The sequence below is a fragment of the Nannobrachium achirus genome (genome assembly GCF_963921795.1).
Source record: "Nannobrachium achirus genome assembly, chromosome: 5".
NCBI classification, from domain to species: Eukaryota; Metazoa; Chordata; class Actinopteri; order Myctophiformes; family Myctophidae; genus Nannobrachium; species Nannobrachium achirus.
Genome location: NC_137814.1, coordinates 27,933,283 through 27,948,225, shown reverse-complemented (window position 1 = coordinate 27,948,225; position 14,943 = coordinate 27,933,283). Strand labels below are relative to the sequence as shown.

Genomic DNA, 14,943 nt, shown 5'->3' with positions numbered 1-14,943 from the left:
TACTCATCCTTCTACTGCAGTGATTCTCAAACTTGGGGTCGGGACCCCAAGTGGGGTCCCCAGATGATTAGCTTTTTTTTTTCTCACTCAACGGTAAACAAAACCAACACACAGTATAAGTGTATACACATACAGGGTATCTGCACATTTATAAAGTGACAATTTAAGGACTTTCAAGACCGTTTTAATACCAAACTGGCAAATATTACGGTAAGTAAGCAAGAGGCAAACATTGTGAAAATAGCCGATCTACATGCTCACAACGCCTCGCAGTGCGAGGCGTTGTGAGCATGTAGATCTGCTATTTTCACAACATTTATCTGTGGAACCGAGTCACATTAATTGTAATACCTACAATTCCAAGTGCTCGTCAGGGTGGGGGTCCCCAGTTCAAATATGTTTATTTTGGGGGTCACGGCCTAAAAAGGTTTGAGAACCCCTGTTCTACTACATGAATGTACAGTACTCTGTACACCTTTGGTCGCTAATTTATTTATTTTATTTTCATTAAATTCAAATTAATTCAATAGTTAATTCATACATTGTTTTCTTTTTCTCTGTATATCCTAGTCTGCATATTTCCTAAGACAATAATTTAAAAAAAGAAAAAGTACCCTGACGGTTTCCCCATCCACTTCCATTCATTTGAGTTGAGTCCCCAACCAGGGCCATGAATCCGGGTCCCCATCCGGAATCAATGGGGGTACATTTACTTTAATCACATTTTGTCTTAGGAATGCGACAAATACAATTATATATTATTATAATGGCATGAGTAATCAATAGAAAAAAGTCATTTTGGGGGTGAACTACTCCTTTAAGGGTCTAATGATTGTGTTAAGGATGCAAAAACATGTATTAAAACCACAACGTAATTCACAACAATGACTCAAAAGTAGTCCAATTACAAGGTGCATACAGGAGCAAAAGAAAACGCAGCAGTTACGTCCCATTTCTAGACAAAGACAGAATAGAGATGGAAGATACACTGTCTACACACCACCATCACAAGTAGAACTACAGACTGAACGATCTTGATGTGTCAAAGACTTAACGTGCAATATGTTGCTGAAAATGGGCAGAGTTAAGCCCTGTATCTTACTGTGTCGTCACACTTCTATAAGTCCATACATATCAACCTTGATGTTTGAGATGTCTGAGATATACAAGCTCACAGCGCGGCACAGATAAAATGTGCCGCGCTGTGATAAAATGTGCATGGGCAAGTCTTTAAATATATTGACCCGATTCTATAAATGCTCTAAGTCCATGTCAATGGACCCCCAAAATTACATGTATTTGGCCGCGGACCCCGATCTCAAAATATGTTGTTACAGGGACCCCAGAAGCAGAGATTTGAGTTACAAAAGTTTGCTTTGAAAAATATATATTCAAAGTTTTCTTTTTTTTTTATTTTATTGCAGATCTACAAGCTCGCAGCACGGCACTCTGTGAGCTTGTATGCTATTTTTCAGTAGCTAAAGTATAAAATAATTCTAGGTCTTAATGGGTGAAAAGATGTTTGGAAGAGTGTGCGTGCCAGCACTGGTCTCAGTCTCCTGCCATGTCATGCTCTGTTGAGACTGCCACTTCAGACAGTTCCTTGGGCCCTGGGTGGACAGAGCGAAGAGTCATACTGATGGGAAAAAGAAATGCTGGAGGCAATTACATCCCTGCCTCTCTGTCCACGGGTCAAAGGGGGGGACAGGCCATAAACGCCTGGACACCAACAGAGAGGGACCTCTGACCATGCAGGCCTTGTTTCACTCTCCCCGCATGCAGACCAACCTCAGCTGGAGGAAGGGGCCCTGGCTGTTTAAACTGCAACACAATGCAGTTCTGTGTCTGGACTGGAAAACAGCATGTGCCTTGGTCCATCCCTAACCGTATGAGGAGATTGTAATGGCTGTATGAGTAGGAGAGACACGATGACTCATCTTGGATTCAGCATTTCGTTGTTCTCCTGTACCACACATACACCTGCCGTTGACGCTTGACAGAGTCCTCAGGAGCAGTTCCAGGGGGTCCCCCACAAAATCACTTTAACCACTTAAGCCTTATCTTTAAAAAAAAAAAAAACAGCTAAAATAGCCATGCTACACAAGTCGCATTTTGATAATTATTGAACATTTTAGCCTTTGAACTGTCCAAAATATGGACACCAGGTTTAAAGTGGTTAATTTCACTGTTATTTCACTGGCTAGATGTTAGCCCACAGTGAGAATATAAGAATGACCAGAATATATAATGGGTTTCACTCTCCAGTGGCAGAATTTAAAATATTCTAATATGGGGATCCCTGTAACAAAATATTTTCAATTTGGGGTCCTTGGCCTAATACGTATCAATGTGGGGGTCCTTAACATGAAAATGTTTGAGAACCACTGCTCATGAGGCAGACGTCAGACGGAATCCACGTGGTGCACACAACCAGACATTTTTGCAGTCGAACATGTCTGACAAGCTCAACAAGAACAACACATGCTTGCCAAATACATGCCAATACACTGTTCACACCCTGTCCACTCTCCACAGACTACAATCATTCTCTCAGCCTATATATTTTATCATTATTGCTAACGTGTCTTCAATATCACTTTTTTGCCATTAATTGCTACTATTGTTTGTATTATAAGCATAATTTACACTATACCCACTTAATTCTTAAGGGTCATTCCCACCAGGTAAGATAAAGATAAAAAAATATCGTTCTCAATTGAAGTGCATGGTAGTGTCCACACACTTCAATTGAGAACGATGTTTTATCTTTATCTTTATCTTGCACGGTGGGAATGACCCTTTAGGCTTTAGTGCCCGCACACTGTCTTCACTTGTTATCTATAGAAGAACAATGGTTCTTCTATAAATATGAACTGACCTTCGTCAGGTATCTAGCTAGATAGACTACATTTCACAGATAGCACAGCTATATATGGGTCTGTCTATCTAGTTGATTAAGATTATTATTATTTTAGTGTGATAATCACCGCACAGTAATAAAAGGCAGATATACAGTAACAGACACTACTTTCTTACTGGTAAGTAAGTAGCCTCGCAAGGCATGTGGCCCCTAGGTCAGTGGTTCTCAACCGTTTGAGGCTGTGACCCCCAAAATAATCATATTTTAACTGGGGACCCCCCCCCCCCCCCATCCTGACAAGCACTTAATGTTGAGGAATTACATTTTGTACAAAATGGCCTCGCGTTGCGAGGCGTACTGTGAGCATGTAGATCGGCTATTTTCACAATTTCTGCCTCTAATATTTGACAATTTGGCCAATGTGTGATTTGTCATTTCCGAGGTATTAATAAAATGCCCTTAAATCGTCACTTTAGAAATGTGCAGAATCTGCAGATACCCTCTATACTAGTATACACTTAAACTTTATGCTGGTTTGTTTGAGTGAGAAAACAATGTTGCACATTAATCATCTGGGGACCCCCCCCCAAAACAATTTGGGGACCCCTCTGGGGGACCCGGCCCACAGTTTGAGAACCACTGCTATAGGTCAGCAGCCTATGTCCTGTTTCTTGATGTACAAGCACACCCCCTGGGCATGACGCAGGGACCTATCCCCAATCTGACCCTTGATGCTGAATGCCAAGCAGGAAGGCATTGGGTTGGGTACCATTTGTTATAGACTTTGGTTGGTATATAGTATGACTCAGCTGGGTATTGAACCCTGACCTCCCAGTCTCAGAGCGGATAATCTAACCACAAGCACTCTGAACTGGTTATACTTTCATGTAGGCCTGGGTAAAATTCACATCAGAAAAGCAATTCCTTAACAAAAACAATAGAAAAACAAACACCCTTTTATGCTATGCATATAAATGACTTATTCAACGTTTGTAAATGATAATTTGGAAGGAAAAGTTGTTTTTATATTTGGCTTCAGTGTTTCCATTCATACAATGTAACGACGAGTAGTTTCTCAGCAGTTACAGTGCTGTGCAGCTTGCTTGAGGAGAGTTGAATGAAACGACCTGGAATGTACCATTACATTTTACGGGGCGAAAGACTACTAAACCAGGCCCATCTATTAATGAAAATGTACCGTATGACCATGTTGTGCAGTTTGGGGGGAAAAAAAGAAATACGACGTTGCATTTTGCAATTTAAATATAGACCTATAACGTGTCCTATATTCGATCGTTTGTTTTTTTGTGTTAAAATATGTTTCAGGGGGGGGGGCGCCCCTCGTCTGACTGTAGGTTGGATCTACCCAAGACCGGACAGCCCTTTAAAGTCTGTGTGCACTTCCTAGACGAAGTAAGTAGAGCTTGGTTGCGCGGGCCGTGCACAGTCTGACACGGCACGGCACGGCACGGCACAGAAAGGAACGGAATGACAATCTTTTCCACTTAGAACAATATAGCCCCAAGTTATGTTGAGAGAACACGCTTGGAGTTTGGGACGTTTCCTCAAATCTAAACCAAGGCATTATTTCTCGTCACCAATGTCTATTGTACTGGCGTAGCCTACGGTACGTGGCGTCTCCGATCGTATTAAAATAGGTCGATTCTTTTTTTTTCTTTTTTTGTGTGCAAACGAACGGCTCTTTATTTTTCGTGCATCGAAACGTACGAGGAGGACAACCAATCTTGGAATATTATTTTGCTTTAGTTCCTTTGTCTTGTTTTTTTATAACGGAATGTTTGATCATCCCGAAGTTTTATTCTTCTACGTCGACATGGATCAAGCAGCCCCAGGTAGGACTATTAGTCTACTCTGCAGCCATTGTCTGCATTTGTCTGCGCCGTGCAGGACAAGAATAACTAAATCGTTTTGTCTTTTTCATTATTTTTGCATGATCACATGTAATCTAACATGGTTGACACGTGCCATAATGTTGCACAGGTGTGTGTATAACGGGGTTATAGACAGCCAGGGTTTTGTACTTTGCCGGTGGTGGTGGTGGTGCTGGCATTGCATTGCCCAGGCATGCATAGCGCAATTCACTTGCTGATTACGTAATACCCTTCAGGACGAAGGAAGGCGCAGTGGTCTTGAGAGCCGAATTTATACTCCAGCCGTACGATGGTGTCGCTCGAAAAAAAAAAAAGAACAGATCTACAAGCTAACAACGCGTCGCTTTTGCGACGCGTCGTTACCTTGTAGATCTGTTCTTTTTTTCCCCTTTTTTCCTGGGCGAGCGACACTCGTGTGATCGGACTATAATCGACTATAACACACGGGATAGCTAAGCTTTTGCGCTGTGTCTTTGTGCCGTCATCATATCTGCTGTGTGCAAACTTGGAAAACAATAGTTGCATCTTTTTCCTTACAAAACAATCGAGTCTTTAAACACGAATGCGAGCTGTATTCGAACGCTCTGGTCTTTTTTATTTTAGATTTTTTTTAGACGGTTGTTAATTAGTGTGTGTTGGTGGGAGTTGCATTAATACGATGCCGCAATGAAACGACTGCTTTGTTCTCCTGCTTGCCTGCAGCCCGACCCGACCGTGGCTCATTTGCTTTGAAAGTAGGCTATACAGGCAAACTGGACCAGACAGCCCGTCTCATGACTTAAATCTGATATTTTATCACGTTTATGTGCAGTTGACAACTTCGCCATTTTCACGCAACAAAGTAACGCATGAGAAATATCTGATAGGCCTAAATGAGACTTATAGCTATTCAAATATTACAAACATCTCTTTAGTCTTTACCATTCATCAGCATTACGTAGCCTGTAACTCTTAATTCACCAATGTAAGCTTACACATGCATTTGAGATATAGCTTACAATACAGGGCCCCCCTATAGGCCTATTATAACATAAATTATGTCTTGACCATTCACCATATTCATGCAACAAATAGCCTACAGTGCATGGATCGCCATTTCTCTTCACTCATTTAATGCTTGTTTAATAACACATGCATTTGAGATATTATTATAACATCTCCATTCAGCTCTTGGACTGGTGTTTATTTTTGATTGATTGATTGATTGATTGATTGAAGAATTTATTAGAAGTTTGCAATAGAAAAAAGTACAGTTTCATGACAGTACAAATCTCACTGGTAGGCCTACAAGGTCAACTAAAAGGAGATCCTAGAAAGCCAAGGCTTATTTCCACTGGAACCACATGTCCAATAGTATTGGCCAATTTGGCCAAAACACCAGTCCAGGACCTTATATGTGAGATATTGTTATTATAGGCTAAGCTATTGGCCATATGACCTGCTGTATGTTCTGTGTTCAAAGCAGCACACAGTAAAAGTGGACTACTGTACTGTTATGATTGATCCTTTAGAAAAAAGTTGTGATCCAGGCCAGACGCAGCCAGCCAGCAGTATATGGCTCTTTTCTGTGTCCAGGTGCGAGCAGCTTTCATGTGCATGTGGGTTTTGGCCCCCGGTTGTGGTTTTCTTTGGGCAGCACTCAGGAAGGATAGGTGTGCAGATGGAATTTTTTGCTGAGTTTAGGAGTCCGCCGGCTTTCGTTTTATGCGCTTCCACGGGTGCCGTTGCACCTGCCTTTTGTTTATTTTAAGGTCAGAAAAAAGGGAGAGAGCGGACGGACGGAGAAACCCACATTTTCTCCTCTCTGAGGCTGCTCCTGTGTTCTGCTAACGGCCCCATGAAAGGCACTTTTGTCCTGCAGTGAAATATATCGGCCCTCTCACCTCCTCTTGATGCGGTTTGGCCTCTTGCTCTTTTTTTTTTTCATTTTTGGAAAACGCCAGTGGCATCAGTTCAGAAAAAGCTAAGGTGTGGCAACATGACTGGTGTCTTGCACGCGCGCCCTAGCAACAGGCATGATGAATTTATTTTAAAGAAGTACAATTTATTTTGTTTCCCCTGTAGCCAAGGTATGGCAGCTGCCACAGCTTGCCATACCCAATTGACGCCTCTGGAAAACGCCGGAGCCTGATTCAGCCCGCTTTATTATACGTCCTCGTACGACGGCGTCGACGGAGCATAGGTTCTACACAACATATATTTATACAGCGTGGTGGTACGACGGTGTCGCTTGCCGACTAGATGTGTTTTTCTTTGTGGTTGTAGTAGCATATTCTAGGCTACGTCTTTTGGAGTCAGCACTTTTTGTTTTACTTGGAGTCAGCACTTTTTTGTTTTGTTTTAAAGGTTAATCGAAAAACTATGAGGATTTTGGAATTGCGAGGATAGGATACATTTTATAAGAAGTGTCTGAATGTGTTTTTCAAAAGCTTAGGGATAGGGATTTAGGTGTTGACATTTAGGTCTATATATTGAAATATACTATTTCATATGAATTAGTATAGACAAACATGCATTTATAATGCATGGCTGCAGCTGGCTGCACTTGACTGATACAGTACATGCATGATCTTGATAATGATTTGGTCAGTGACATCAGTTGGAGACATGCCCGGGCTTGTCAGGAGATTGTGACAAGCCTCATCAAGCAAGGGGTGTGTGTGTGTGTGCGTGCGCGCACATGCACATGTGGCTCCTAAAGCAGGGAGGGATGAAATAGAGAAAGCAAATACACACAGGCACGTGCACTCACTCACTCTCTCTCTCTCACACACACACACACACACACACACACACACACACACACACACACACACACACACACACACACACACACACACACACACACACACACACACACACACACACACACACATTGTGTCCACAAAGGTCCCAGCAATGTAAGGGGGTCATGTTTGCAGAACTTCACTTGAGCAATCTCAAGCAGATCAATATATTTCAGTTAAGGGTGGACCTCTTTCTCAGAAACTGCCATGATGATCCTTTTGCCTTTCTTTCCTTATCTCTCTTCCACCTCTCTCCTGCTTTCCCTATCTCTAAACCTCAGCTCTCCCTCCTCGGTCAACAAAGCCAGCGTCTTCCAACATGAACAACAACTGCCTTCCTCCGCCCGTGTATTCTCTGCAGGACGCCGAGTGGTACTGGGGAGATATAACCAGGTAAGGAATCTAACCACACCAGTCCTCCTCAACAAACAGTGGCGGCCGCTGCTGACTCAGTGTTTGTCTTTGTTTTGTTTCGTCAGGTTATCTCGCCAGTGGTCTGTGTTTGATTTGTAACCGCCTTTTGTTATTTTTACCTTTAAGGGATGAAGTCAATGAGAAGCTCAGTGACACGCCTGATGGCGCATTCCTGGTACGTGACGCCTCCACCAAGACGCAAGGGGACTTCACGCTGACATTGAGGTAAGCCTGACAGAGGCAGATCCCCTACCACACAGCCTTTTCCACCTATAATGACATGCCAAAAATAGGGACATCAGGTTGAAAGTGTTTCTTTTTTTCTAACTGAATTTTCACGCAAATCAGTACACAGTATGTCTATACTCATCACATACATGGATCTGTCCCATATAGAGCCACCATCAGGCCGATTTTTTCGAACACATTTTTGGACACTGCTCCTACACATTTTGCCCTAAAATCACGCTGCGATCTGACAGTCGCTTATCTCCCGATTAGGGAGTCTTACTGGTTTTTATTTTGTCACATGCGCAAATATTTACAGGGTCAACATTTTTCATCATCTTCATCATCACATTACAGTCCATTTCAATCCTCCATGGTGTCATTCTTCCGGGTTGTGTATTCAGTCCATTTCTCCCATTTTTCAAGAAACAACTCCTCCTGTATCCTGAGTTATGTATAAATCTCTCCATTACATGAATTTCCTCCACAATGCACACAAGTTGGGTAGTCACTTCTATACCACGATCTCGTTATTGCTTTTTTTGCTGGCTGCTAGTAGCACCTTGACCAGATACTGTACATGTCATCTCCATGTGTGTTTTCCTGCGTCAAGTTTCCTAAATATAATACCACACTTGTCTTTGGTATTTCATATTTCAACATCTCTTTTATTACTGACCATACTTCCATATCTCTTTTATTACTGACCACACTTCATCCCAATATTTGTCAATTTTTGGACAAGGTTGAAAGTTCACATCTTTGTCACAAATATCTATCTCACATTAACCGTTTCATGACCTCTCCCGTTTTTTCAACTTCCCAGGAAAGATGGCCACAACAAGCTCATTAAGATTTACCACCGCGAGAACAAGTATGGCTTCTCCGACCCCCTGACATTTAGCTCTGTGGTGGAGCTCATCTGGCACTACCAGCATCATCCCTTGGTGGAGTACAACGCCACACTGAACCTGATGCTCACCCACCCTGTTTCACGATTCCGACAGGTTAGTAAATATCAGGGGTGACACACCAAATTCTGGGCCCTGGGTACAAGGATTCACTTCAATTAATTTGTGCTTTAACTATTGAAAAACAGCAGACATACAAGCTCACAGTGCGGCACTGAGTGTCGCACTGCGAGCTTGTAGATCTGCTATTTTGGAAAAGTTGTGAAAATTTGTGCAAGTCTTTGAATATTTCAAATCCTTCTAAGGTTTTTGAAAAACCTATGTTTCTATGTCAGTGGTGCTCAAACTTTTCATGTGAAGGAAACCCAAAATGATGGGTGGGCCACGGACCCCCATCTCAAAATATTTAGTTCCAGGGACCCCCCAGAAGCAAAATTTGAGTTACAATGTGAGATTGAATGTTGTGTTTTTGTTTTTGTCAGGACCAACTGGTGAAGGAGGACAGTGTCGATGTCGCAGGACGCAAACTGAAGGAGTACCACTGTCAGTATCAAGATAAATCGAAGGAGTTTGACCGTCTGTATGAAGCCTTCACAAAGACATCACAGGTAGAAAGAAAAAGCGTCCATTAGCTCTGTTTTGGAGATGCTGATTGCGAGCATGTTAATTCGATTTGTATTAAATATACGAGAGCATGCCAAGAGAATGTAGATGCCAACATAAAATTGTCAAGTCGGAGAGTGGGGAGATCTCTTGACGTTTCATTCATTCATTGTGACATAGGAGATTCAGATGAAGAGAACAGCAATCGAGGCCTTCAACGAGACCATGATGATCTTTGAGGAGCAGTGTCGCGAGCAGGAGCGCTACGGAGAGGAGTTTGAGAGGAACAATCAATCTGAGGGCGCAGAGAAGGACCTTGAGAGGTACTTGTTTCCGTCACGCTCCCAAGTAAATGTCCCCGTCTAATTGTAGACACATTTTAAAAGGTAGTTCAATCGAGGGACATGTGCTGCTCGCCCATAATTCTACCACGTCTCCAAGAGTTAAACCGTTCCCTAACCCCTGTGGTGACCTCTGCCCTCTAACCTCCTCCTTTAGTTTCCTGATTAACTATGAGAAGCTGAAGTGCCGTCTTGGAGAGATCTATGACAGTAAGGTCCATCTGGAGGAGGACCTGAGGTCCCAGGTAGAGGACTACAGAGAGACGGACAGGAAGATAAACAGCCTGCGTCCTGACCTCATGCAGCTACGCAACATCAGAGACCAGTATCTCAAGTGAGTCCTTCCAGCAGGAAACAATGTGGGATCGTGGGATTGCAAGATAAAGCTTTTATTTTATTGTAGGTTAGGGTAGGGGCTCACAAAAACACCCACGAATGACGCACATACAATTACATTAAAACAGGCAATTTAATTTAAATCCAAGTCGTCCTGTCTTGGTGTTAGTGATAATTATCTGTTAGTTAGAAGCTCATAAAAAAAGAGTTTAGTGTATTCCCTTAAAACTGACAATGTTCTTCCTTTCCTTATGTGATTTTATTGGATTTTAGCTGGCTGAATCACAAAGGCGTACGGCAGAAACGCATAAATGACTGGTTGGGGATACCGCACGACAGTCTAGATGAGTAAGTCATCACTTAATGCCATCTACTGTAGACATCACAACCAACGTGTGACATGGTGAATAGAATACAAAATCATTTAAAAGCATTTATTTGAAGAATATCCTGGTTGTCTTTGCAGCACCTACGTGCTGAAGGGAGATGAGGAGAAGCTGCCGCACCACAATGAAGCAAGCTGGTTTGTCGGTGAAATGAGCCGGACACAGGCCGAGGAAATGCTCCAGGGAAAAGCTTGTGGAACCTTCTTGATCCGGGAGAGCAGCAAACAGGGATGCTACGCCTGCTCTGTTGTGTGAGTAGTAGTTTGAAAATCAAAACTATCGCTATATTGTGCACAAATGTAACAATATACTGTATGCCAAATAAAATACAAAAATGCAATTTCTGTGTACATAATGTCAAAGTGCAATCATGCTGTCTCCCTATAAAACCAAATTTGACGTCTGCTTACTCAGGCAAATTCGATTCCTCTTAACATTATGTCTGTCTATCTCTATCCTGTTTCACTTAGAAATATATAAAAAATATGGAGGTTAAGATACTCGCCGTTTCATTTGAACGTTAACCACTTTCAACCTGGGGTCCCTATTTTGGGCAGTCATTATAGGCAAGAAATTGGGAAATTGCTGAACAATTGCATATGTACAACCTCACAACCTGTGGCTTGCGACACATTGTGAGCTTGTAGACTGGCCTTTTCCGCACTACACATACATCATACGATGAAGTATAAAATATAAGCTTAAGTGGTTTAAAAGGCTGACGCTAACTGACACGTTTGTTTTTTTTCCTTTTCAGCGTGAAGGACGAAGTGAAGCATTGTATGATTTATAGCACGCCACATGGATATGGCTTCGCAGAGCCATACGATATCCACTGCTCGCTGAAAGAGCTCGTCCTGCACTATCGTCTGAACTCCCTAGTACAACACAACGACGCCCTGGACGTGCGACTGTCGCACCCAGTACACGCCAGCGTCCCGGCAACCTCCTCTCACCAGCGCGCAGAGGAACACAAACTCTTACAGACTCCAAAACACACAGCGGGGCTCCCGCCAGCTGCTCCAGAAATGTAGTCAAGACAAGACGGACAGACAAAAGGACATGTTTACTGTATCCTACGAGCGGTACTGCATCGATGGGGCATTGTCGGCTGAGAGGAATGTGTGAAATTTGCACTAGAGTGATTCCAGCGGGGTTTTGTGAATGTGATTTCACAAGATTGAAGCAGGGACCAGAACTTGAATGTCAGCTTGATTTTTCTTTTCTTCCTTTTTTTTCATTCAATGAGACTGTTTGTCTTTTTACAAGATATTTTTTACTCCATAAACCATTTGTTTTAATGGACGTCTTCGCAACGGGATGTTAAAAACTAAAAACGAAACACACACACGTGACTGACTCATGTCGGGTGCTACGCTTTCTTTTGACTTCCACTTTTTACATTTGGATAGCTCAAAAGTTCTGACATCGCTGACATCGTTGCAGATGACCCCCGTCCTTGGCCTGGATAGATTATATTAGATTGTGAGAAATTTGAATGTGTCATGTATATATATTGGGTTGCTGAAGAATTTGTGTGTTCATGTGATAAAATGGTGCTGTAAAGAACATGATTCTGTCATACAGGTTTGACAGACCAAACCATTTTGGGGGGGGGGCAAAAAGGCCACGTGTAAACACGTGTACGGCTGTGGTGGCGCTTGCCTACCTTGACACTTTCTTAACATTCACACACAGTGGATTATTATGTAGCATTAACATCCTGTAGAATACCATTGTGAAAGCATACTCAATATTATACCCATTGACCAAAGCACTTTTTAGTGAACAAAAGTACATCCCTGTTTCGACCCTTAACCACTTTAATCCTGGCGTCACTATTTTGGGCATGTCATTATAGGAGGAAAAGAACGTTTTTTTAAATAGCAAAAATGGCCGATCTACAAAGCTCTTGACGTTGTGAGCTTGTAAATCAGCTATTGGCGCTATTCGTCATACGACAAAGTATATAGGGCTCAAGTGGTTAATTGTTTGGGTGAGGAGGGGCAATTTGTGTACACCTGCTGATGTGCTGATCAAACCATAATCTGAAGTACTGTACTGTATGGTATATTCTGTTACTCAAAGAAGTATAAGCTTTTTGTATTCTATATATATTTTTTCTATAAACAGGCCACAGAAGATGAAAGCTTGAAGAAAGTGCAATCCAACAGTATTTCTCTTGTTGCAGCGTTTGATGATGATGATGGTGGTGGTGGTTGACGGTGATGCTGTTATGAGAGGTTGACATTCGCCACAAAAATGCACTCTCTTTGGTGGCGTCGGTATGATGTGTGACCTCTTAAGCCTAATTTTATACTTTGTCGCACAACGGTGGCCATCGTGGAAGATAACTGATTTTCAAAAGAAAAGAATCACGTGACAACCCAGTTATTTTCTCCGAGCGACACCATCGTGCAGCAACGTATGAAAGAGGCTTCCTGTTTGTGTGAACTGCCAGAGGTCCGGGAGTATCCTGCCTCCATTACTTGAACTGTGGCATTGCTCCAGCTATGAATGTTTTTCATGACATGCAGCCTACATAGCTTAACCACATGAACCCTAGCGTCCCTATTCTGGGCATGTTATAACAGGCGAACATTCAGCGAATATAGCAGATCTGCAAGCTCATAACTTGACGTGTTGTAAGCTTATAGATCTACTATTTTCGCTATTTGACGTACAACACGAAGTATATGGGGTTTAAGTGGTTAAGAGGAAATGAATCCATGTTGATCTTGGCACATTCTTCAAGTTTGAGGACAATAGATACTCTGTATGGAGAAACTGTAAAACTCGCTTTTGTGGTTGTTTGACGGAAGGTGTTTTAACCTCTCTTATGAAAAACTCCACTAGAGGATTGAGGAAACTCCTTGGGTGAAGCTAAGCAATGTGAGATTCTGACCTTTTCTTGCTGAAAGACAATAAACTGATGAGGGTTTTGTCAACTTAATAGTACATGTTTCCGGGTTTTTTTTTTTTATGTGAGCTATGCATTGCACACAAACTAATATGCAACATGTTGAAAAAAAAGAAGAAAAAAAAACTATATGTGTGTGTGTGGGTGTGTGTGTGTGTGTGTGTGTGTGTGTGTGTGTGTGTGTGTGTGTGGGCTTGACTAAAACTTTTGTTAGTTGATCAGTTCCACAGCGAGCAGTCATTGTGAAATTCAACATTATAATGCTCAGTTCTCAATCTTACGAACCTAAAAAAGATTGGGGCATGATAATAAGCAGCAAACACAATTTTACAGATTTGTTGATTAAATCAACTAATTGATTAGTCAATAATTTCATATGACTAACAGTCGACTAGGAATTTCTTTTAACTTTAGTCAAGGGCAGCCCTAGAACCTATCTCATTTTAATTTAGACAGACTTATTTCTAGCGACAGAGAACTGAAATGCCTGCTTAATGCTCATGGGAATAAAAACGATATACTGTACAGAGTATACAAATTCACTTAATATCACATGATACTCTCAGCCAATTAAAAGTTAGATGACCGTGTATCGATATTGTGATATGATACTAGATATTGTCTTGGATATTTGGATATAACAATATTAGTATTAAGTATTAAGCATAAGTATTGTTCTTGTTCTGGTTCTAAAGGTAACATTATGGTAAAGCAATTTTCTGAAGTTGTTTTATTATTTGCCTTTACCCACTTAAGTTGGGCATAACTTATTGTTTAAAATATGTTGTATAAGGACCAATTTCCTTACTCAAAATAACACAATATCAATATTGAAGTAATATTATTGAAAACTAGAAATACTGTTCCTACGAAACAGTGTGGGCTCGCATGTAACACCATGTATGGGCACAAAGATCTACCCTTTGGCTGCAACTCATTGGCTAAGGGCCCTGCCTTTGTACTGTCGGTACAAAGTTTTGAGGAGAACTTGACTGATATATAAAGAAATAATGAAGATAACATACGTGTGATTCCTTTCCATATTGCACAGCTGTAGATGAAAAGACAATAATTACACTGATTACAATGATATGGAGGAGGCAACTGCGTGAGTGCACAGATTATTTTAGAACAAGCTGGAGAACTAATCACTACCAGATAACTAACCCATATTACATTTGTGTGCGATGTGGGTTTAGCTTTGGGTTGGTGGTGGTGATAATCCTGATGATGAGATGAGCTGAGTGAGTGCTCCCAGACTCATAC

At 41.7% G+C, this 14,943-nt stretch overlaps 1 protein-coding gene across 1 annotated transcript; it reads left to right on the top strand.

The window, feature by feature from the left end:
• The first annotated feature begins 4,315 nt into the window (after positions 1–4,315).
• On the top strand, positions 4,316–13,672 carry LOC308284670 (phosphatidylinositol 3-kinase regulatory subunit gamma-like). The gene is made up of 10 exons (XM_080725371.1): positions 4,316–4,713; positions 7,820–7,931; positions 8,079–8,177; positions 9,007–9,187; positions 9,574–9,699; positions 9,875–10,017; positions 10,193–10,369; positions 10,645–10,719; positions 10,838–11,008; positions 11,515–13,672. Exons 1-10 carry the CDS (start codon positions 4,656–4,658, stop codon positions 11,789–11,791), a joined length of 1,419 nt encoding a protein of 472 aa, XP_080581497.1. The 5' UTR covers positions 4,316–4,655; the 3' UTR covers positions 11,792–13,672.
• Positions 13,673–14,943: the final 1,271 nt, after the last annotated feature.

What these genes read in the sequence shown, in the direction of transcription:
- LOC308284670 (XM_080725371.1), top strand. Translation starts at nt 4,656, where the DNA reads ATGTTTGATCATCCCGAAGTTTTATTCTTCTACGTCGACATGGATCAA. An exon ending in CATGGATCAAGCAGCCCCAG is followed by an intron (nt 4,714 to 7,819) that starts GTAGGACTATTA and finishes TCTAAACCTCAG; the next exon opens with CTCTCCCTCCTCGGTCAACA. An exon ending in CTGTTTCACGATTCCGACAG is followed by an intron (nt 9,188 to 9,573) that starts GTTAGTAAATAT and finishes TGTTTTTGTCAG; the next exon opens with GACCAACTGGTGAAGGAGGA.